This window comes from Crotalus tigris, unplaced genomic scaffold, assembly GCF_016545835.1.
Source record: "Crotalus tigris isolate CLP2741 ecotype Arizona unplaced genomic scaffold, ASM1654583v1 scf7180000017916.3911339, whole genome shotgun sequence".
Classification (NCBI taxonomy): domain Eukaryota; kingdom Metazoa; phylum Chordata; class Lepidosauria; order Squamata; family Viperidae; genus Crotalus; species Crotalus tigris.
The window spans coordinates 3,837,012-3,862,398 of record NW_024096718.1 but is presented as its reverse complement, the minus strand read 5'-3'; the positions used below and the strand labels follow the sequence as shown (position 1 = coordinate 3,862,398).

Sequence of the window (25,387 nt, the reverse complement as noted above, 5' to 3'; positions counted from 1 at the left end):
CGCGCGCGTGTATCCAACACACCTTCCTCCTATTTTCCCCCAAACCAACATGTGAGATCAGCTAGGCGGAGAAAGTGTGACTGGCCCAAAGTCACCCAGCTAGCTTTCATGGATGGCTAAGGCAGGAGTAGAACTCATGGTCTACACAATATTAATGTACACATATCCTTCAGGCTGTGGAAAAAAGACGGAGTAAATCAATGCATCGGATTTTATGTTTGTGTATGGACTCAGAAATAATCCCAGATTCCATACAAAAATATACACGCTGATAGGATGGCTGCTTTACTATAAAACCTTGTGCAGCTTTTTTTAAATTAAACCCGACGAATACAGTGCTACGCAGGAAGTCTGCAGCAGCAGATGATCCCCTCCCCCACCGGTTTCAAACACGAACGACAGCGCTGGGCAGGCCTCCTGAGGAAAAAAACTGCCCCCTTCCGTAGAAAGCCGCTGGTTCGTCCCGGCTGGGAGACGTCGGGAGACTGCGCGAGCGTCTGCGGGGGGCGCCACGTAGGCCGCTCGCGCACCTCAGCCAGGAAGTGGCTCCTGCCGCTGCATAAAAAAGAAAGCAGCTACGAGCGCCTTAGTTTGAAATGGCGACGCGTGGCGTGAAGTAATTTGGCCTCCACTTTCAGGAGGAAGCGGCTTCCTTTCGCTAACAGAGAAAGAGGCGCGTAGAGAAACGGGCGAGGGAGGACGAGCTGAAGGGAAGGAATCGAAGAGCGGCTTGGGAGTTGGGCGGGAAGAGGGATTTCTCGTCTAGATTCCCAGGAAGGCGCGTTCAGCTTGGAGGGATTGTTGGGAAAAAGCGGAAGGGAAGGGCGGCGATGGCGGCTTCGCTGTTCCCATCCCTCCTACCTTGTTGAGTCAGCGCTTCTCTCTAGTCATGCTCGGACATGCCTGGCCGTTTTATCTGGAGGAGTAAAGTCTAGACATGCCCGTAAACGAGGTCGCGGGGCCACTATTTATGCTCGGCCCTTGCGAGGCAGTTGAGACTTGTGTAGCTACAGGGCCTCTTACGGTAAGGTGATGGAGATGCTTTGGGTTTTGCTGTCCTGTCGCCTAATGCACCGCCTCAGGTTAGTTTTTTTTTCCTTCCTCCCTAGCAGGCAGATGTGCAATACTACAATGGCTTCTGCGACCGAGCAGTCTGAGGCTGGCTCAGCTGTCATTGGCCGCTCGGATCAAGAAGCCCTGGTAAGTGTAAGGCGATGTCGAGGCCCTTCCGAAGCGATTGCATTTTCCAGAGCGGGACAATAGGAAGGGAGAGGGCGGTTTGTTAGTGTTGTTAACTACTCTGTGCGCACTCCATGCTAGGACGAGGTTCTTTAATTTAGGGGGGGGGGGGAAAGGTGGTTAAACAAGTTAGATGGATCACACGTTTTAAATTTTAAACAATGATTTAGGAACTGCAGTGAGTGATTTGGTCAGCAAATGAGACAGATCAGCAAATGACAGGTTGATATAGCCAATGTGGGAATGCTGCTGATAAGTTTTTTTAAATTGGAGAACTCTGATCCACTTTACTGTTCAGAATCTTTTGCAGTGTCTCGGTTTAGATATTCAGAAAAGGTTAGCTTGTATTAATTTGCTTGGAAAAAATCCATTAAAGAACATGATTTTGTGTAATTATGCTTGAGATGATTATTTACATGGAGCCAGAGACCCAGTGAAAAAGCTATAAAGTGTGCTGGAAAATTCAGGCTAATGAGATTTCTCAGCATAAATTTCTCAGGTACAAGGTAGCTTCACTTGAAAGGTTTAAAAATTACTAGGATGGAATTGGAATAGTTAAGTATTACTCTGTGTTTGAGATGGTAAGACACTTGAGGCAAAGTGAAGATCACTTAAAAATGTTATCCTCATTTGGAGACTGGCTCAAGGTTAAAGATGCTATGAGGGGTAGCCACTTTGCAATGAATTGAAATTTAGCCTGGATATAAGAATAGTATGCAAACCTCATCTACCTACTTGTGGTCTGGTAGAGGGATGTTTTCAACTTCCCAGTTCAGGGTTGAAAATGGCTGGCTAAAAGTCATGCAGACAGCTTCCGTTCCTAAGGAAAAACTACAACTTAGGTCACCTTTGTTTTTTAAAAAAAGTGGAATATGTACATTTGAAACTATTCTGTTTGCATTGATCGGCTGCATTCAAAGCATTTTCAAAGAGTGGCAATATAGTATCTGAGAAGCCCCAACATTCCTTTAGGCATCAGAATAAGATCAGTTGGTTATTAAGGCCTATGTATGGATGTTTTTCATTTCATATGCTTAAAGCTATTCTGTTGTTTACTTTTGATTGTGTTATTGCACTGTCTTATGTGAATATATAAAAATACTTTAAGACAGTGTTTCCCAAACTTGACAATTTTAAGGCATGTGGACTTCAACTCCCAGAATTCCACAGCCAGCGTTGCTGGCTATGGAATTCTGGGAGTTGAAGTCCTCATGCCTTAAAATTGTCAAGTTTGGGAAACACTGCTTTAAGAACCAGTGTTCTTAACTGCTTTAAGAACCAGTTTCAGCCCATCTCATGATAAGCAGAATATAAGATTTTAAATAAAATAGCATTCTCTTGTTATTTGGGCATGATCTTAGGGAATCATAGAAACACGTTCTTGGAAATTGCACTTTTTTTCCCTTCTACTTTTAGATGCAACTCTGAGAGCCTTTTTGCATTTGATCTCAAAAAGATTTGCTATTTTTGAGCATATTAAAAACTTTAGAGCAAGGTTAGTTTTTGGGAAAAAATCCCATATTTTCAACAAGTCAACTAAACAAATTGCATCTTTATATTTTCAGATTAAACCCAAACCACTGCTTATGAAACTTCTACAATTTGCTGGTGCAGAAAAGGATACTTTTACCATGAAGGAGGTAAATAGATTAATTGCATAGGAAGTGAAAATGAATTAGGTGTTTATTTCTTATACACTGAACAACATGCCAAGTTACAATAATGTGACTGAAGAGTGAAGAATACTGCACAGCTGAAATGGTGGGTTATGATTTTATCTTAGCCTTATATATGAGAGCAAAGGCAAGACCCATATTCTGTTTTCCAAAGTTGCCTATTTTCAAAGAGCTGAGGTGGCGCAGCAGTTAGAGTGCAGTACTGCAGGCCACTTTAGTTGACTGTGTTCAGCAGGTCAGCGGTTCAAATCTCACCTGCTCAAGGTTGACTCAGCCTTCCATCCTTCCGGGATAGGTAAAATGAGGACCCAGATTGTTGGGGGCAATGTAAATATATATATATATACATTGCTTACTGGTGTACACCGCTTGGAGAGTGCTTGCACTTAATAAGTCTCATAAATAAATAAAGAATTATTTTCTACATTCAGTGAATATTTCTAATTTCATTTTTTTAAAATAACCTTATTTGATTTTAAAATAAACAGAAACTAACAAAAAGTAATATTTAAGCTCAAAAATGAAAAAGAGAAAATGAAAGCAAAAGTCCTTTTATTTCTATACTTTTGATTTTGCTTTCTTTTTAATTTTTCATTCTTTATTCTTTATAAATACAAAGAAATGACCTTCATCTTTTCCTTTACAACAGATATAAGTATTGATTTACATTAAACGCTTACTCTACATTTACAACATTAATTTTACATTTTTCTTCTATCTACTTTTATTTCTAATCATCAGTTTCTTAATATTTTTTCTGGTTCATGCAAAAAGTCCAAAAGAGGCTTCAAATCAGCATTAAAATTAATGTACAATAATTTTTCAAAACATATTGTCTAAAATTAAAATAACATTCTAATTAAAACATTCATCTTAATACAGAAATTGCCCCCAACAGTGTCAATTGTAATTTCCCCCATTGTAACCTATCTTTTTTAACTTCATTCAATGCCTTATAATTATTTTGAAACAACATTCAATTTATATGTATCAGATTAATACTGAAGTCTTTTACCTTTTTCTCAATCTTATTCTTTTTCTCATCAATTCTCTTTGGTCTTGTACTTTCATGTTTTTATTAACATCTTTGTCTTTTATTTATTAATCTTAAAGCCTAAAATACACCAATTTCTTTTAATTTTCTCATTAATAATTTGAAGCCCTTTAAAGAATATTTCAATACCAGCACATGCCTGAACAATTTTTCTTCTAAGCACTTCATTTGGATTCTCCCAAATGGCTCTGGGCCTCAGACAGTGTTCCTTGTTGCTAAGTTCAGCAGCGCCACATTATCCATACGTCTTTCTAATTCCATATCCCTAACTTCTGATTTATTCTCTAAGATTCTCATTCTGTTATTAACTTGTTTTAATTTTTTCATATATTTGCTTTACAGGTAGTCCTCAACTTATGACCTTAATTGACTCTTCAATTTCGGTTGCAAGTGATGATCATAAAATGGGTCATTGCATGACTCCACCCAATTTGATTACCTTTTTTGCAGTGGTCATTATGCTATAGGGCAGTGATGGTGAACTTTTTAGAGACCGAGTGCCCAAACTGCAACCCAAAATCCACTTAAGCATTGTCAGGTGCTGGGTGGGGTGGCCCATTGGGTGGGCATGGCTGTGGTAACAGCAGACTGAGTGGGACTAAAAAGTTCAATCAATCAATTCCAACTTTGCAAGATCTTTTTTTTTTCCCCACGAGAAGTTGAAATTGACTGATTGATTGAACCTTTTTTTTTTGTACACGGCGACAGAGGCCTAAAGAGAAAAGGTTTTATAAAACCCAGCTGAAGGCCTAGGACTGGGGCGACGGCACGCGTTCTCACAGAGAGGGCTCTGAGTGCTGCTTCTGGCACCCGTGCCATAGGTCGCCACCACTGTTATAGGGTGTTTTTTTGCCAGAAATTGGAAAAAACATGAATTGCAGTCAGGTAATTGTGGGAACTGCAAACAGTCATAAATGCCAAGAGCTCAATACAGTTGTGTGACTGCAGGGTAAATGGAGGGAAACATTGGACTTTTAATCCTGGTTGTAAGTGGCTATTTGCGGGTCTGTCATAACTTCAAACTATCACTAAATGACCAATCATAAGTCAAGGACTACCTATATACTTTTATACCTTTTAAATAATTATCCATCTTATTCAATCTTTCCTTCAAGGGTCATAAATTTGGCTTCAAGCAACTGAGCCAATTTTAGTCCCGAATTCATCAAACATTGATTGAAATAAACTTAAGTTTATAAAAGGGATTGCTTTATCTTCATTATTATCTTTTCTACTCTAACAGTTGTTCTGAAAAGCCTCCATTCTCCCTTTGCTTAGTCATTCCAGAGTGAAAGTAGTAGGCAGAAAACAGATACAAGTAGTCCTTAACTTACAACCGCCACTGAGTCCAAAGTTTCTGTTGCTAAATGAAATTTGCCCCATTTTACAACCTTTCTTGTCACAGTTGTTAAGTGAATCACTAATTGTTAAGTTAAAAGTGTTTCCCCAAAAATAAGACCCGGTCTTACATTTTTTTTGCCTCCAAAAGAGACACCAGGTCTTATTTTCAGAGGGGGCTCTTTTTCACTCACTCGCCCAGCCGGCCCACTTCTTCTGCGGCTGAAGGAGCAGATTCATTCTGCAGCTGAGAATGGAGCTCCAGCCTGCATTTTGCAGTCAACGGCCTTTCTGGAAGGCCACTGCAGCTATGGATTGAATCCTTAGCTTGGTTCTTGGCTACAGTGGCCTTCTGGAAGGGCCTCTGACTGCGAAATGCAGGCCTGGAGATGCCGCAGAAGAAGTGGGCTGGCGAGGACAGGCCTGGCTGCAAGGTAAGTGGGTGTGGGGCACATGGGGCAGCTTCACATCCCTGCCGTAGGTTGAGTTTTAGATATGTGCCTTGCCCCAAAACTAGGACTTATTTTTGGAGTAGGCTTATGGCCCACGCCCAAAAATCAACCCAGGGCGTATTTTCAGGGTAGGTCTTACTTTCGGGGAAACACAGTAGTAACATGGTTGTTAAATCTGGCTTCCCCATTGACTTTGCTTGGAAGAAGGTTGCAAAAGATCACATGACTCTGGGACACTGCAATTGTCATAAATATGAGTCAGTTGCTAAGTGTCTGAATTTTGATCACATGATCATGGGGATGCTGCAATGGTCGTAAGTGTGAAAAACAGTCTTAAGTCACTTTTTTCAGTGCTGTTATAACTTTGAATAGTCACTAAATGAACTGTTCTAAGTCAAGGATTATCTGTACTTCACTCCTTCTAGTATCTTTAAAGCTGTAATTACAGGCACATGTCTCAGCGAAATACACAATCTACTCAAATTACTGTGGCCTTTTTTTATAAATCCAGTCAACAATCAAGCATATTAAAACAAAACAAAAAGCATTCCCATGAAAGTACTAAGTCAAATTAATGCAACTGAGATTTTTACAATGCAAATTCTTGAAAAATCAATTTTTTAAAAGTAATGTTCCCCTTCTTCTGTTAATACCTTTCTTATATAATCCCTATTATTTGGCTTATTGTAAAATACCAATATATTTTTAAGTTTATAATTCTTCTAAGTTTATAGTCACAGAAATATTTATGTTACAAAAGAAATTTTTTCTTAAATTTAAGAATAATAATATTTCAAATGTGATTAAGAAATGAGGATTGACAGGTCCAAGTGTCCATAGGCTACATCATACTCAACTTGTAAAACAACCGCAAAAAACTCCATCTTTGTGGTTAACCCATAGGGAATGGCCATCTGAAGATCAGGTAGGTTAATTTCACACTTCCTCCTTCATCCAGAGGAAGTTCAGCATCCAGCAATGGTTGCTGGGTTCCAATCAAGCTGTGGTGTTGTCCTCATACCTGAAAGACAAACTAAAGCACCTTTAGTCCTCACTGGAATATTTCCAATTTCAGAAGGGCACCATAACACTATTATAGCTGAGACATAATTGGGAACTACCTTTAATAAATATAATTGTCCTGTGAGCAATCTGTGAGCAAAATGAAGTACAAATTCTACTTTCTAAATTTTGTGTTACAAAACTGTTTAATGTTTGCTGTTGTAGATTTTGTTCTACCTTGGTCAATATATTATGTCTAAACGTCTATATGATGAAAAGCAACAGCATATTGTCCACTGTGCAAATGACCTTCTGGGCGATCTGTTTGGAGTACAGAGTTTTTCTATAAAGGAACACAGGTAAAAAAAAAGTAGCTTGATCTTAAATGCTGTGCCTATAGCTTTGTTGGTATGAATTTATGTGTTAGAAATATATCAATTCAGATTGTCTGCATGATTATAATGAATTTATTTTTAATGTAGAAATCTAATGTAACATTTTACAGTTCTATATTATATTTCCTTAGTAGCTGTAATAAATATACTGTAAAATAAAATCATCCAAATTTTGGCAATATTTATTTACTGCATTTATATACTTCTGTGAGAGCTCACAATAGATTATTGGGGGCAGTGGATAAGAGTTTCTTCTAGATTTTTTTAAAAATACTATAGTCAGTATGATATAGTGCTTAAGGTGCTGGGCTGGGACTGAGGATACAGCTTCTAGTCATCTTTTAGCTTTGGAATCCCTAGATGACTTTGGATCAAGACTGAAGGTAGGCTGGAATCTGAATCCTAGGAGAAGCTTAAATACATATCATGGCTGGATCTGAATGTAGCCTTAATATGGCCATTTAGAATCCATGTTTGAAAAAGCAGTCAAATATTATGCTATTTCAACAACATTTCTAGCTTCAGAAGTGGGCAAATGATTAATAAGTGTTAGCTAGGTTCTTAGTTGGTATAAGTAAATGGTATCAAAATAAATGCAGATTCAATTCCAATCCTGCCTAATTCTAGTCATACTTTAGGCATACTGGTAATTGTACAGCTGTACAATGTTGGACTAATCACTTTCAGTCTAAGAACAGGGCAAAGGCAAACCACTTCCAAAAATGTTGCCAAGAAAACTGCAGGGATTTGTCCAGGCAGTTATCAGAACTCAGAAATAAAAAAGGCTTGGGGAGGAGGGGAATCATACCTATACTGAAAGATCTTTACTTTCACTCTGCTTTTAGCAGCCATTTTCAGTTTATGGTTTCTTTCCCAGAAGCTTCTGAATATATACAAACTTTTTTCATCATTGTTTTGTTTTGTTATATCTAAAACTAAGATCTTGTTTTATCTTTTAAAAGGCAATTATATTTGATGATTTCCAAAAACCTGGTAACAGCCACCCAGCAAGGTAAGTTATTTTTTTTTAATAAGCTTGCACTTAAACAATTGATGGACAGAAGGCTAGGTACAAATAAGAAAACCACTGAACTGTTGCATGGTTAAAATTTTGAAAAGAGAATAGATCCTGAAAAGCAATTATATAAATATTTGTTTAATCCTTTTCTAACTCTATTGGCCAACATTTATTACTGAATTTAAGGAATTCATATTCATAATTGTTTATACAATTATAAAGTAATAACTAGATTATTTTTAAATGTATATCTGAATTGCCAGCTTTCCTCTTTTGTGACTTCCAATATGTACTTCTTTTGAAGATTCTAATAACATAACTGTGAATCAGTCCAGATGCCAACTAGAAAATGAAAACATTCTAAAGGTGATCACTGATTTATATTTCATTTATTTATTTATTAAATTTATTTGCTACCCATCTCACCACAAGTGACTCTGGGCAGCTTACAAAGTTAAAACCAATAAAATAGTACAAATGTAAGTATAGCAATAAAATTATGATAATTTATAAAATTATGATAAAAATATGGGAAGGGAAGTAATAAGATGTGCTGGTGGTGAGGTGGGATCTGCTATTAATCTATCAACTATCACTAATTGTAGCATTCCCCCATTGGGGTTCCAAGCCATCTGGCAGAACCAGTTTTCAGGTCCTTATGGAAGGTCAGGAGGGAGTGAAGATGCACTTGCCCCCACTCAGAAGGTTGAAAGTTCAATGTTAGGCAGTTGCAGAGGTTTCTCTGTTAGGGTACAAAGAGAAAATATCTGCTGTGAACTCCATGTAGATATCAGGCAAGGCATCCAGCCAGTAAATGCTCAGCTCCATTTAGTCACCTCGATTCCCCCTCGAATAAAGGTATTAAAGGGATGTTAAAAAAAAGAAAAAGAAAGGTCAGGAGAGTGGGACCAGATCTCACCCTAGAGCAGCGGTTCTCAACCTGTGGGTCGCGACCCTTTTGGGGGTCAAATGACCCTTTCACATGGGTCGCCTAAGACCATCAGAAAATATATATTTCCGATGGTCTTAGGAACTGAGACACTATAGACTTTCGTAGCTGGAGAAGTAGGAAAAGGGAGGGGGAAGAGAAGGGAGGAATCAGGAAGAATTATCCTCCTACATTCAAGGCATGACTGGGAGATACCAGACCCTAATCAACCTCCGCATTCGTCTTGCGGCTGAAGCCTCTGCAGCCACAGTAGCGATGAGGAGAGCCAAGCATTCCCTGGCAACAGCAGCCGCGATCCTCCTCTCTGTCATCAGCCATTTTTGTCTGACATAATGAAAAAAAGCTGCTGAGTATTGTTCTAAAATGGGGGGGGGGTTTTAGGAGGAAAAGAGGGGTGGAAATAATTCAATCAATCACATGACTTGAAAGGATTTCTAACCATTTTTTTATCGTGCGGCGAAATTGTATCTGTAGAAAAGCAGAGAGCCCCCCCCCCCAATATTCCCACGCCCATAGAGGAGCTAATAGATGGGGGAATATAAAAAGCATCTCAAGGTAAGCATTTCCTCGTGGAAGGCATATTTTGACCAAAATTTGCTTCATCCTGCACCCCTTGGCCTGGGGAGACGGGGGGGGGGGGTTTGCTGATTTTTCACGTGGCTACGATGTCTGAGAAGAGGACTGGGTGGTGGTGGAAGGGACTTTGTCGGTGGGGCTGCTTCCCCCAGGTTCTTTTGCTGGAGCTGCAAAAAAGACGCACGAACGGTATCCCTCATCTTTTCAGTCTGTCCTCCCGAGGTCTTTAGGCATGAGTGCCGCGCAAAAGGAAGTGTGGGGAGATACGCGGCGTGAAGGCGCTGTGAGCAAATCCTGGGAGCAAGGGAGAAGTCCCGAAGGTGAAACTATGTACAATGGCGCTTCAAACGAAACACAAAAGATGAAGAGGAACAACAACCCATCAATTGTAACTTTGAGCTGACTCTCTTCGGAGACACTTGAAGTTAAGAGGGTTGTGTGAGTGCAGGCAAGAAGGAGGGATGCCGTGAGCGGGAAAGGAAGGGGCCAAACTCTTGCTTCGCATTCTTTAGCTCCTTTCCTCCCACCGGAGTGAAAGGGGCATGGATGAAGGGCAGCCGCACGCAGGGTTTCTGCCGCTCAGGCTTAACTCTTGAGAGCAGATCCTTCCCTCTCCCTGCTTGGAGGAAAAAACTTCTCTGGCTTGGATGCAAAACGCCAGAGTAGTGAGCATTGGCAGACTTACCATTATTTTTTTGCACAATGCATTTGAATATTTAAAAGAAGAGGGAATCTGACTTGAAGTCCTTGGACTACAATGCCAAAATTTCATTTATTTGTAATTAGAAATAAATATTTCACAATATATAATTACATATTGTTTTTGTGATTAATCACTATGCTTTAATTATATTCAGTTTGTAAGAATGAAAATACATCCTGCACATCAGATATTTACATTACGATTCATAACAGTAGCAAAATTACAGTTATGAAGTAGGAACGAAAATAATTTTATGGTTGGGGGTCACCACAGCATGAGGAACTGTATTAAAGGGTCGCGGCATTAAGAAGGTTGAGAACCACTGCCCTAGGGGGTAAGATGTTCCAAAGGGCAGGAGCCACAGGAGAGAAAGTACTTCTGGATCTCACCAGCCAAAATTCCTTGACTGACGATCTGCAGCCTGCCTCCTCTGGAGGTGCAGATGGGGCAGGCCTGTCCCATTGGGTTGAGATGATTCCTCAGTAATATATATAGTATATTCCTCTTTATTTTTTCACATGTAAATCTGAAATAGTTACTTAATATATTATTAAACAGGAAGCAACACAAGAAGCCACTGAAGCAACTACTTCCCGAAGAACAAGATCCAGTGAAACAGGTATATAAATCTGTTATGTTTTGTTTCAGTCGTTAGAGTCATTTGAATATTCAAAGTTAATCATTGACAAGTAATACAATTGTATACATTGTGTTTATTGGTTGGCTGGCTTCTGATTGATATCTGACTTCTCATACTCTTTAATACATTGGCTATTGGCCTTAAATTTAACACTAGGTGTTTAACTTGTCTGGCTAACACAGCGTGTTGTGGAGATACGGCTAAATGAAAGATATACAGCTTTGTTTATTTGAGTGTATCCAGAATATTATTTATCCTATTGATCAATTTACTTCACACTGTTCCAGCTGGTTTAGTAAAAAGCAAATTGTACTAGAAACATTTTAAATCTAGTTAAAAACAAGATATAGTTCAACTTTTTATAATTTGTTATACCATTACTATTGTCAAGTAGAAGCTTTTTGTAATCTTTATAAAATAAAGTTGAATTTTAAAAAAATATTTAGGAATGCTTCTAAAGATAGCAATCCAGTGAACAATTTCCCATTATAATTTGGGAAATACATTGAAAATATGTAACTTTTTTTACATTGGGATGTCAATAGATGTCTTAATGAGCTGTTAGTATTTTATGCTAACATTTTAGGTAGTACTGGTAATTTTCTTTCAGAATATGGAAAGAAGATTCTGTCCTCACAATGATAGAAATAAGACATAGCAATCACCTACACTTTATGAAGTTTAGGAAATGCATAGCAGAGTTTCTTCATTCAATTCTTTTCTTACACAAAATCGGAGATTTGGTAATTTGCTTAAGAGAGTTTTTTCCAACAGAAGAAAGTGCTTCAGAAGATATGAATTATGAAAGACAAAGGCAGAAATCTGACAGTATTTCTCTTACATTTGACGAAAGTCTTAAATGGTGTGTTGTACATTGTGAGCAAAGCAACAGCAGCAGCTCAATCAATTCCTTGCCAAGTCCAGTAAGTAGATACTAGTTTGAATTTTTAAACAAGAAACTTAACTATGTTAAATCTGTACCACTGAAAGTAAGTGATAATAGCGTGAGAAAATGTATTTTAATCTGACATGTCAAAAAGAAGAAAACATCTCAGTAAACTTGCTAATTTTTATCTGTAGAATTTCTCCATCAGAAATAGGAGAGTATTAAATTACCGTATATGCCGGCGTATAAGACGACTTCCGGAAGCGCTAAACTTGGCTCCAAAGACGAGGGTCGTCTTATACGCCGAGTCGTCTTATACGCCGGAAATACTGGTAGTTTCCGGCGTATAAGACGATGTTCTAGGAAGGCAACTCGACGATAAAAACGGGGGTTGTCTTATACACCGGGTCGCCTAATACGCCGGCATATACGGTAACATCCATATTCTAAGATAGTAAATGGCTGGGAAAAATTTTCATGAAGCGAGAGGCTAAAAGGCCTCTTAGGAAATATTAGAAACAAAGCTCTCATGTATAGTACTGTATACAAAAGGAAAAAATTTTCCCTTTGATATTTATTATGTTTTTACCCCAATTCTATTGCATTGGAATATACCCACCAAAAAGATAACAGAATAACAGAACTGGAAGGGAATTTGAAGGTCTTCTAGTCTAACCCTCTACTCAAGAAGAAAACCCTATGCCATTTCAGACATACTTGTACAGTCTCTTCTTAAAAACTTCCAGTGTTGGAACATTCATAACTTCTGGATGCAGATTGTTCCACTGATTAATTGTTCTAACTGTCAAGAAATTTCTCCTTAGTTCTAGGTTGCTTCTCTCTTTGGTTAGTTTCCATCCGTTGCTTCTTGTCCTGCCTTCAGGTGGTTTGGAGAATAGCTTGACCCTCTCTTCTTTCTGGCAGCCCCTTAGATATTGGAACTCTGCTGTCATGTCACCATTACTTCTTTTCATTAAACCAGACATAACCCAATTCCTGAAATCATTCTTCATATGTTTTAGCCTCTAATCCCCTAATCATCTTTGTTGCTCTTCTCTGCACTCTTTCTAGAGTCTCAACATCTTTTTTACATCATGGTGACCAAAACGGGATGCAGTATTCCTAGTATGGTCTTACCAAAGCATTATAAAGTGGTAATAATACTTCACATGATCTTGATTCTGTCCCTCTGTTGATGCAGCCTAGGATAGCATTGACTTTTTTGGCAGCTGCAACACACTGCTGGCTTATATTTAAGTGATTATCCATTAGGACAGCGGTTCTCAATCTGTGGGTCGCAACCCCATTTGGGGTCGAACGACCATTTCACGGGGGTCGGCAAAAAACGCGATCCGCCATTTTTTTTCCTCAACCGGCGCAGGGGGCGCTGCCGCGCATGCGCGCTGCGCAGGGGGCGCTGCTGCGCATGTGCTGCGCAGGGGGCGGTACATGGGGGTGCTGCCACGCATGCGTACCGCGCAGGGGGCACCGCACATGCGCACCGCGCAAGGGGCGGCACATGGGGGGCGCCGCCGTGCATGCGTGCCATGCAGGGGGCGGTGCCACACATGCATGCCGTGCAGGGGGCGGCGCTGCGCATGCACGCCACGCAGGGGGCAGTGCATGGGGGCGCCGCCACGCATGCGCACTACGCAGGGGACACCACGCATGCGCACAGCGCAAGGGGCGACACATGGGGCGCCGCCACGCAAGCGCGCCATGCAGGGGGCGGTGCCGCGCATGCACGCCATGCAGGGCGCGGCGCTGCGCATGCACGCCGTGCAGGAGGCGCCGCCGCGCCATCGGCCACCTCCTTATGACCGGGGTCGCCGGTATAAAAAGATTGAGAACCACTGCATTAGGACTACCAAGATCCTTCTAACTAACAGTTACTATTATTAAGATAATCATTTTGATGTAAATGTACTATGACTGTTAGCTTTCATAGTTTGAACCCTCTTTTCGTGGATTAATTTACATAATTTGTAGGATGGAATTACCACTGTGAAATTTGTTGTTGATAGTCTGAGTTGCATATTTCAAGATGCTGTGTTTTGTCCACCTCCACCATTATATGTTTTCAAACTTCAATATTCTTGTCCTACCTGTCTTTATCTGTGCTGTTTCTTAGGGCCTTCAGCAATTTTAACTGCAGTGTATTCTTAGCTAATATATTATTATATCTACAGCCTTTTTGTAAATGCATTCACATTACAGATTTTGCAAAATAATAGCTGTTTATTCTGCTTAAATAAGCCACTGATTTGTTAAATTAGATATTGTAAAATAGAGGAAGCTTTTATTAAAATGTGATTTTGAATTTGCAGGGTGGTTAATAGCATTTCAGGGTTAACTGGCATTTTCTTCAACATTTGGTTTGACAAAGCACAATGCAATAGTGCAGTGATGGCGAACCTTTTCGAGACCGAGTGCCTAAAAACTGGCTCCGGCCCTGCTCCACGCCCCCACCTTGCCCCACCCCGCATGCCCGCAGGGCTACTCACCACCTCCAAGGCCCGCCGCAAATCGCCCAGGCAGCCCAGCAGCCCCATTGCTGCCATGCCCTCTGCCCGCGCCCCGCAGCATCAACTGTGTGCGATGGGGTGTGAGGGCAGAGTCTTGTCTACGCTGCCTGGCTGCCATGTCCTTGGCTGTGCTGCTCTGTGTGGGTCACGCTCAGGGGCAACTCTCCAGGGGGGCTGCTGGTGAGGAGGGGGTCACGGGAGGAGGCAAGGCTGGGGCAATGGCACGTGTGCCCATAGAGGGCTCCGAGTGCCGCCTCTGGCACGCGTGCCATAGGTTGACCACCACTGCAATAGTGAATCAGGAGTATTCAATGATATCAGAACTTGCCTCTACAAGCTGGAAACTAGCACAGTAAAATATAATGCTGGCTAAACAATTTCTTTAGACTTTTGTGTAGTACAATACCTGCTAAAATGCTAAATATTCCATATAGAACCAGGGTAGGGCAGTTCCTAAAACTGTATGACAACTTATGCTTTATGATCATTGTTTAAATATAGCTTGTCTCTTCAGTTCATACCCATGTCATTTCAAGAATGTTCTTTCTTTAAAAAGATGAATGTTTACTTTTTAATTATGGAAGTAGTCTTTTTTTTTAAAGACAGAAAATATTTATTTCCCATAGCAATGCCCCTACAGTTCAGGTAATATGTGTTCTTCCTTGTAGGAGCTACAGGTAATCCTCAACAGGGCCATAATTGGGACCTGAACTAATTGGGACAGCTAACTGATGTGGTCATTAAGTGAGTCATGCCCAATTTTAGAACCTTTTTTGCCATGATTGTTGAGCAAGTCACATGGTTGTTAAGCGAATCTGGCCTCCCCCATTGACTTTGATTGTTGAAAGCCCCCTGAGAAGATTGCTGATGGTAATCGTGTAACCCAGGGACACTGCAACCATTCTAAATACATGCTGCTGGTTGTTAAGTATCTGGTTTTTGATCATGTGACCATGGGGATACTACAGCATTTTTAAGTCATAGGTCACTTTTTTCAATGCTGTCCTAACTTTGAAAAGTTGTTAAATGAATGGTCGTAAAATGATGGGTTCCTGTACTTTGATTAAAAGTAAATATAATTAACTACTTACCTAGAATTTTACTAGAAGTTTGTATCCTATTAGCACAGTTTTGTTCCCATTATTTCAGATGCTCTTTTTCATCCCACATATGCATTATAATTATAGGGACCTCATCTCTTAGATTGTATTACTATTCTAATCAGAAACATTCTCTCTCTCTAGGATCATGCCAGTTTAAGTGAAAACTCGGACTGGTTAGATGAAGATTCTGTTTCAGATCAATTCAGTGTAGAGTTTGAAGTTGAATCTATCTACTCAGAAGACTATAGTCCTAATGAAGAAGGGTTTGAACTAACAGATGAGGATGATGAAGTATGTATATTTGAACCAAAATCAGATGGAATATTGTTTGAGAAATGTAACTTCATATAGGAACACTTCATATAGTAATGGACATAACCAAGTAGACATTACCAAGTGAACTATCAATCTCTCAAAACCTAGAAGTACATTTTCATGAAAAAGTATTCAGAATCTTGCAGAGGTTCTGCTTATCTTTGCTACTCACTATTATCAGATCTTCATGTAAGTCCTTCTGATATACCATGTTTCCCCCAAAATAGGACCTATCTCGAAAATAAGCCCTCGCCCGTTTTCACGCCTGTGCCAAATATAAGCCCTAGCCCTAAATAAGCCCTACATCAGACCCTGTGCAGCTGGCTGGCCACCCATTCTATCTGCTTGCTGCCGACATGAGGTGGGGGAGTGCCGTGGCCATGAAGCAAGGCAGTGGGGGGGGGTGGAGGACGAAGCGAGACGGGGGAGGATAAAGCTTCTTTTCCTTACTCGCTGCCGCAATGAAGCAGGAGACTGAGCGATGTACCGGTGACATAGCCACTAAGCTAGGCAGTGCGGGGGGATGGAGGACGAAGTCCCAGCAGTATCCTTGGCTGCCCAGCCTGCACAGCCCTGATGCTGGTAGAATGAGGTGATGGTGGTTGGAGCAGCCCCTTCCCGGAATGGGGGTTAAGATTTGGCATCCACAATGCCAAATCCTAACTCCCACCCCAGGGCATCCACAATGCCAAATCCTAACCCCCACCCCAGGTCAAACATATTCCTTCACTAACCTATTTTCCAGCTCTGTTCTCCGCATGCAGGGCAAAAAAAAAAAAAGTTTGTGGAACTAAAAATAAAAAATTAACCTGACCTTCCAACTTCTTGCGGAAAAAAAAAGGTCTCGCAGAATTGGAAGATCTGATTGAACGTTTTTTTAACCAGAGTCGCACAGGCTTCTTTTGTTGCTCTGCATGCAGCAGCATAGAGCTAAAACAGGCTAGTGAAGGGATGCTCAGCTGCATCGGTCAGCCTCCTGCTTTGTTGCGGCGGTAAGAAGAAGTGGTCCGGAAATCCTGCATGGGGTTGCTGGAGCCGCCACCATAAGGCCAGGCAGTTGTCAGCACGTTGATGGCCTGGATGCAGGGCCCTCTGTCAGGCTTTCTGGGGTGCGTTATCAGCTCTGCATTCCCATCTTGTTTTGTCCTCCACCCCCCATACTGCCTTGCTTAGTGGCCACGGCATTGGTGCATCACTTTGTCCTCTACTTCCCCATTGTCTCGCTTTGTCCTCCACCCCATCCCACCCCCTACTTTGCCTCCTGCTCCGTGGCAGCCACAAAAAAATAAGACCTACCCCAAAAATAAGACCTGGTGCTTATTTTGGCAACCAAAAAAATATGAGACCAAGTCTTATTTTCGGGGAAACACAGTACACAGTGGGCATAATTATTAGGCAAGTTGTATTTTCTTATTTAGCAATGCTAATAAACCTCAAACCTGAATATTTAAGTAAGTAAAAGTGAGATTTGGTTTTCCTAGGAGAATATGTGTGCACAATTATTGGGCAACTATTAGTGTGCAGAATTATGCAACTAAATAAAAAATGAAAATTTGCCCATCTCACTAGTTTATTTGCATCTGTTAAAGTGAGAATAATAAACAGCTCAAAATGTACAAGTAAACATTTCTGACATTTCAAACAAAAAAATCGGTGAACAATATAGCCACCCCTTTTTTCAATAACGGTCATAAGCCTTCCATTCATGGACTCTTGTCAGTTTCTTGATTTGTTGATACTCAACGTTTTGTGCATCAGTAACCACCGCCTCCAAGACACTCCAGAGAGATATACTGTTTTCCTTCACCATAAATCTACCATTTTAGAAGGGCCCACAAGTTCTCACTAGGGTTTAGGTCAGGTGAGGAAGGGGGCCATGTCATTATTCTTTAAGGCCTTTACTGGCTAGCCATACAGTGGAGTACTTCGACGCATGCAATGGAGCCCTGCATAAAAAATCATGATCTTCTTGAAAGATGCAGATTTTGTCCTGTACCCCTGCTTGAAGAAAGTGTCTTCTAAAAACTGGAGGAGGTTTTGTAGTTGATTTTGAGTCCATCTTCACAATCCAAAAAAATCCAAATAACTCATCTTTAATAATACCAGCCAATACCAGTACCTCACCTCCCCCTTGCTGGCATCTGAGTCAAAGTGGAGCTCTGTGCCCGTTACTGATCCAGCCAAGGACCCATCCATCTGGTCCGTCAAGACTCACTCATCTCATCATAAAATCTTTGAAAAATCTGTCTTCAGATATTTCTTGGCCCAGTCTTGCCGTTTCAACTTATGTGTCTTGTTCAGTGGTAGTCGGATTTAAGCCTTCATTACCTTGGCCATGTCTCTGAGCACTGAACACCTTGTCCTTCTGGGCACTCCAGGTAGGTTGTAGTTCTGGAATATGACACACTGGAGGATAATGGGTTCCTGGTAGCTTCACATTTGATTCTTCTCAAATCTTTGGCAGTTAATGTGCATCTTTTTTTTCCTACATGTTTCTTATGACCCTTTTGACTATTCATAACAAAATGTTTGATGGTTCTGTGGTGGGTCACACCCCAATATCTTAGCAATTTCAAGAGTGCTGCATCCCTCTGAAAGATTTTACAATTTTTGATTTTTCAGAGTCAATTAAATCTTTTTTGGGCCCATTTTGCCTGAGGAAAACAAGCTGCCTAATAATTATGCATACCTTGATATAGGGTGTTGATCTCCTTAGGCCACACCCTCCCTCATTACAGAAATACATATCACCTGATATGCTTATATCCTCTAAGCCAGTGGTTCTCAACCTTTTTAATGCCGCGACCCCCAACCGGTCATAAGTCGAGGACTACCCAACCAATCGTAAGTTGTGGACTACCCCACCGGTTGTAAGTCGAGGACTTTCCCTGCCCGGGAGCGCCGTGCATGCGTGGTGCCGCCCCCTGCGCCGGCCGAGGCATAGCTGGCAAGGGGCAGCGACGGCGCAGCCCAAGGGAGGTAAGGCACCCGCCGGGCCCCACACGCGCCAGCAACCCTCCCTGCGCCCTCCGGCCTCCCACCCCTGGCCCTCTTTTACTTATATTTTTAGCAGTTGCTCAGCAGGGAGGGGTGGAAACTTCCAGACAGCTCGCCTTCGCTGCAGACAACTTGCAGCATCGTTTGCAGAATGGGACTTTTGGCGGGCTCAGCAGGGCAGAGACAGCCTGGACAATTCCTATTGGCTTTTGAAAGCCAATAGAATTAGACTCTATTCAAGAGAGTCTATTCTATTGGCTTTCAAAAGCCAATAGAATAAAAGGGAGTAGCACAGCTAAGGAAAAGGGGGGAAAAATGGCGGACTGTGTTGTTTGGCAACCCCCGTGAAATGGTCGTTTGACCCCAACTGGGGTTGCGACCCACAGGTTGAGAACCGCTGCTCTAAGCATTCAATTTTATACAACTTGGTGGAAAATATGTATGAAAATGATGATAATGGTCAAAATACTCACTTGCCTAATAATTGCGCAGTATAAATAAAAGGAATCTGAATGAAGAAATAAATTTTGATGCTGAGAGAAAATGCTTCTATCTAAATGGCATATTCTATTATTCTATTTTGAAAATCAATAAAGGAGAATATTTTTAGCTCAAGGTTGAAATGAGGGGTTCTTGGTGCCCTCTGAGCTTGCTTGTTTTCTTGCAGACATTTCATAAGCCAAACTAGATCAGGGCTTTTCAGCCGGTGGTACGCGTACCACCTGTGGTACATTGGCACATGGCAGGTGGTACGCGGTCCTGCCCAGCCCAGCCAAGGGTAGCAGGGGAGGGAACAAGCTAAAGCTGCACAATGCAGGACATGCCCTGAGAGAGTCTTCAGGAGCTGTAGGGCTGCTGGGCTGAGGCAAAGGTCCCAGGAGCAGCACTTCCAGCACACCCGGAAGAGAAAGGAGGAGGAGGAGGAGGGTGGAGACAGGAAGGAATATAAAAGGAGATAGTTTGGGCAAGAGAGGGAGAGAAAACAAAATAGACGCAGCCTTGGAAGGAGGAGGAAGAGACAGCTGGAGCTGCACCGAAGGTAAAAGAAGGAGGAGGGGCAAGGGAGGAGAGGCCAAAAAACAGGCCGGGTGCGCACACAGGTGGCAGCCACAAATAGGTAAGAAACACGCCTCTGCCTGCCAAAATTGGGCAGGCTGGGCATCATAGCACAGGTAACGTGGACTCATGCCACTCACGGTGTCCCCTCCCCTGGAGTCCATGAGTGGTTGAAGTGAGTGAGGGCCATTTGCTGATCTCCTTCAGGGGATGCCTGTTTTTCTCCCTCATTACAAATATCTTCCAGCCACTCTGCTCTTAACGCTGTGCGGCTCTTGTCCAGCAATTTACTGTGGCCTTTCAAGCCATGGCCACCGGCAGCACAGCCATCAACTGCACTGGCAGCCTTGTCCCTTCCTGGGCATGGAGGGAGGGAGGGAGGAAGGGATAATGGGAGGGAGGGAGGGAGGGAAGGAAGGAAGGAAGGAAGGAAGGAAGGGAGAATGGGAGGGAAGGAACAGATGGAGGGAGGGAAGGAAGGAGCCTACCCCAATCCCACTCCCCTCCACCAGAGACCCACGGATCCTCCCCTCAGCCCCACCCGCACCCCCCACAGGCGCCCCGCGACCTGAGTGATGTTGAACTGGCCATGCTCCTCCCCCCCCAGCCATTGACTTTGCTTGTCAAAAAGTTGCAAAAGGTGATCATATGACTCTGGGACACTGACCATCATAAATATGAATCAGTTGCCAAGCATCCGAATGTAAATCACATGATTCTGGGATGCTGCAACAGTCATAAGTGTAAAAAATGGTCATCAGTCACTTTTTTCAGTGCTTTTTAAACTTTGAACAGTCACTAAGCAAATTGTTGTAAGTCGAGGACTACCTGTACTTTATCACTTTTTTTTTTTGTAATCAAGTTTTTGACATCTTGCTAGGCAACTGGTGGTACTCGGATATTGCCATATCCTAAAAGTGGTACAGTGGGTGAAACGGTTGAAAAGCCCTGAACTAGATAACATAATCAGTGCTCTGAGCACTGTTTTCTGCAAGAAAACAAGCTCAATGTCAGGTCCCCAAATCCTTATTGTCTCCCTTCGGTATATTTATTCTTGTGCTTTGCTTTGGGGCCTGCCATTATGCTGGGGGAAGGGGAGATATTTGCTTTAGCTTGGGATAACTTTCACTTTCTGCTTTCCTTCTTCCACCTCTATCCACTTGAGAAAGGAATGTGTCTCCCTTATCAGGGAGATGGTTACAAAGAAATGAAAGCTGAAGACCTTGAGCCAACTGTACCAGTTACCCACTTGTTTTGCCACCTGTGGATTGGCTGGATTTCAAATGGACATTATGACTTTGGTGGGAGGAGGAATATTGCTGGTTTAATTATATTGTCCAAGCTGAATTTTCTTCAGATCTTGCCTTGACTTTTCTACTGTTACTAACCCCTAATAAAAAGTATCCTTTTGGACAATGCCTGTTTCAAGAGTTCTGCTTTCTTGGGTGGTTAGCTGAGGTGGGTCCTTACACTAGAGAGCACCAAGGACCCCTCGTTTTGAAAACAATCCAGGTTTTAAACATAGGACCTTCCAGTGCAAAATACTACATCATTAGTCTTTTCAAATGTGTCTGATAGAGCTGTGTACTGACAAGTCCTAGATACTTTGAAGATTAGTAAAAAAAAATTGGAAATCCAAAAATAGCTAATAATGACAAAAACAATGTACTGAAGGCTGTGCAATGCCTATAAAGCTTTCTATCTTACATCCATGTTTGCTTCCACTTCCAAAGCTTTAGATAAAGACTGGATTTACTTATTGTGCAAAGTTAGGATGTGAGTTATTTGCTACGGTATAGCATATTGTATGAAGCCAGACATTGTCTTGTACAGACTAATTAATGTCTTAGTTTTCTGAACTGGACCTCTATAGTTTTTTAAAATAAGTAATTGTTTAATACAATTGATAGCTAATTTTGGAAGTATTCTGAAAGAGTAGGAAGCTGTTAATTGTTTCCTTTTTATCTCATTCTTATTCTCAAAGATAATTCCTAATAAGATTTTATTGATTTTAAAATTAAATATTGAGTCATTTGACTTGGAACGGGAAATTACTGTATTTTCTTCTCAAATAGTAAAATAATTGTTTGTGAAATTTATTTTTATTGATGGAACAGAATTAAACCTTCACAAATTAACTTTAATGTAGAGTTATAAAATGTATTTTGTGTAAATTTTAATTAAAAATAATTAAAAATCATTTTCATCAGGTATATCAAGTAACTATATATCAGACCGAAGATAGTGATATAGATTCATTTGATGAAGACCCTGAAATTTCACTAGCAGTAAGTAAAATCTTGGTTTGAGACTAATTACACTTTTGAATTTGCAATGTATTCCTTAATTTATTCCAGATGACCCATCTGCCTGTAAACAAATAGATATATATAATTTATATATATATAAACTCAAGAGGTTAAAATGCATGTTGTTTTCAGCTTTAATTCAGAGTGGTATTTCAATGAAGGAGAGTTACAATCTATTTTCAGGTGCCAATTGTATATTTTTCTCTAATAAATATTAATATAACAATCGAATTAGAAAAATATATTTCATAAATCTTTTAAAAATTATTTTGTTATATATAGGGTAATAAGAGTTCACTTTAGGAAAGAATGTATATTGATCCCTTTCCCCAAACCATTACATGTGGAATGATGATCATTTCCTTAATAGTAAATGAGAATTGGGTGTATCACCAAATCAATCTGCAGAAATCAAGTATCTCAGACAGCAGAATGCATTACAAGAATATGGCATCGAGTCTGAAATTCTGTCAGGATCCTTTTCTGAAATTATCTTGGTGAAACTCTATTAATTTTAAATCACTTTTCTTTAAGCATAACTGTTCTGTCGCTAAAACCAAAGTGCTGTGAATAGCTGTACCATGAAGTATATTAAGTAGTCCAGACCCTGGCCAGTTAAAATACTTTTAACATGAAATTTTATTCCAATCATGGACATTTTGCCTTTCAGAATATATTCACCTCATATCTTATCAGAGGCCAAAGCTTCTGACTTAGGACTTCTAGTCAATTGCTACTTATATGCAAAGCTTCAATCTATCACAAAGGTAGAAGTAGTATATATAGTTTTCCACTTACAACAGTTCATTTAATGACTGTTCAAAGTTATAACAGCACTGAAAAAAGTGATTTATGACCGTTTTTCACACAACCGTTGTAGCATCCCCATGGTCCCATCAAAATTTAGATGCTTGGCAACTGATTCATATTTATGACCTTTGCAGTGTCCCAGGGTCATGTGATCCCCCTTTGCGATCTTCTGAAAAGCAAAGTCAATGGGGAAGTCGGATTAACTTAACAATCGTGTTATTAACAAATGCAAGGATTACTTAACAACGGTGGCAAGAAAAGTCATAAAATGGAGCAAACTCACTGAATAAATGTTTCACTTAACAACATAAATTTTGGGCTCATTTGTGGTCATAACTCGAGGACTATCTGTATAGGCTTTACATATTTATATATATGAAAGCATCCAACGTTATTAGCTCTTCAACATATTTCTAGATTACCATGCATCTATGGCATAGTGCCCTTGTTTTGACTTTATATGTCTATTTTGTACAAATAAGGATTGCAATGATCAGAAACAGGAATTTATAAGTTTTGGCTACAAATACGGCCCCTTCTGAGAACTTTTTACAGCCCATCATGTACACAAAAAAATTTATAATTTATCTTTTATTTTGATAAAGCATTTTCATTAACATAAATTATTTCTATCTAATTCATCAAAGGATTATTGGAAATGCACAAAGTGCAATGAAATGAACCCACCTCTTCCATCCCATTGCCCAAGATGCTGGACTCTTCGAAAGGATTGGCTTCCTGATAAAAAGACTGAAATAGCCAAGAAGAGCAAATTTCTAAACCCTTCACCATTAGATCCTGAGGAAGGCTTTGATGTTCCTGACTGTAAGAAAGGAAAAATGAATGAGGATAAAGAAGAAGAAAGTGCAGAACAAAGCCTTGAATCTCAGGAAAGTGAGGCATATTCACAACCATCCACATCTAGCAGTATGCTTTGTAGTAGCCAAGAAGACTGTAAAGAATCTGAGAAAGAAGACATTGAGGACAAAGAAAAAAGACTGGAACCCGGGCAGCCTATCTCCAGTGTAGAGCCTTGTGTCATATGTCAAACACGACCTAAAAATGGTTGCATAGTACATGGAAAGACAGGACACTTAATGTCATGTTTTGTATGTGCAAAAAAACTGAAAAAAAGGAACAAGCCTTGCCCAGTTTGCAGGCAGCCTATTGAGATGATATTGCTAACTTATTTTTGCTAGCTGCAGTGCAAACAACTGTTCCTACATGTAGAATAACACAGAATGCAGTTTTGAATGCTTACACAAATATATTTATTTTCCAAAACACAGAAACTTTTAAACATTGCACTGCAACTGACAATATGATCAGAACATTCTCCAGTTTAGTTTTGAAATTTGCCAAAATAGCAAGCACATGTATACATGATGAAGATTGATAATTCAGAGCTTATTCTTTATATTTAATATAAAGAAATCTTAATATTCTTGTAAGGACCACAGAAATAAAGTATACTGTTCTAAATCTGAAAACTACTGATTTACCTAAGCTGATCCAAATACTGTAAGCCAAGTTATATGTGATGTAGAACTTCAAATTACCCTTTTCCAAATACACGGATACAATGGAAGATGCTTAATAATGATTGAAGCAATCCTAGATGTTTTCCAGGTTCCATCTTGTCTAATATTTTTATTGTGTCTAAGTGGTTATTGGCTAGCAAACTAAGATTGTCTCAAAAAGAGCCTAAAGCTCATGTGAAAAAAACTAGTTCTGATAGATCCCTTAATGCTGATTAAAACAAGAGGCAGACAGTTGTTTTGAGCCTGGACGAGCTCACAGTCTGTTCCCAATGTGAAAGCTCTACCTTTGCCTCAGTGAGCCCAGTGAAGTTTTGATGATCTATTCAAGTTGCATTCTTTAGGCCATGGTTACCATACCTGTACTATGGTGAAATTAAAAAGGATCGCTTACATTTGTGCTGTGATCAAGTATTATGGCAAGAATTCTGTTAAAAAAGTTTTTAGAAGAACTAATTCTGAAAGTCACTGAAATAAGACATAGCATTTCAAGTACTTACTGTAACACATTCACAGCAAGCAAATAACGTACAATGAGTGTGAGTTGCGACCTATAATTTACCAATAAGCAATCAATCTTTGCTTTTCCTTATCTTCCATATTTTATTCTCATGTAGTAATTCAGTTCACAGCAATAATAGTTTCCAGTCTTTAGTAGTGGGGAGAGGCAACAATATGTAATGTTAATTATTTCCTTCCAAACGTACAATCTAAAGATTGTAGATGATGATCGATTTACTTGAAGCTTTATTTTGTAAAATGAGATCTGACAAAGAAGAGCCTCCATAATATATTGTATTTCTGTG

At 40.4% G+C, this 25,387-nt stretch overlaps 1 protein-coding gene across 8 annotated transcripts; it reads left to right on the top strand.

Moving 5' to 3' along the window:
- The first annotated feature begins 388 nt into the window (after positions 1-388).
- Positions 389-25,387, top strand: MDM2 (MDM2 proto-oncogene). 8 transcript variants are annotated; one of them, XM_039344523.1, is made up of 11 exons: positions 392-710; positions 1,110-1,200; positions 2,805-2,879; positions 6,987-7,120; positions 8,119-8,168; positions 8,479-8,540; positions 10,961-11,021; positions 11,817-11,965; positions 15,698-15,847; positions 22,135-22,212; positions 23,691-25,387. In XM_039344523.1, exons 2-11 carry the CDS (start codon positions 1,117-1,119, stop codon positions 24,240-24,242), a joined length of 1,395 nt encoding a protein of 464 aa, XP_039200457.1. In that variant the 5' UTR covers positions 392-710; positions 1,110-1,116; the 3' UTR covers positions 24,243-25,387. The 8 variants fall into 8 exon arrangements, with proteins under 8 accessions (XP_039200460.1, XP_039200457.1, XP_039200454.1 ...); XM_039344520.1 differs by having other exon boundaries at positions 393-673; positions 1,113-1,200; XM_039344522.1 differs by having other exon boundaries at positions 393-673.

Coding starts and splice junctions, on each gene's coding strand:
- MDM2 (XM_039344523.1), top strand. CDS start 1,117: ATGTGCAATACTACAATGGCTTCTGCGACCGAGCAGTCTGAGGCTGGC. Junction 1,201..2,804: donor GCTCGGATCAAGAAGCCCTG/GTAAGTGTAAGG, acceptor TTATATTTTCAG/ATTAAACCCAAACCACTGCT. Junction 11,966..15,697: donor TCAATTCCTTGCCAAGTCCA/GTAAGTAGATAC, acceptor CTCTCTCTCTAG/GATCATGCCAGTTTAAGTGA.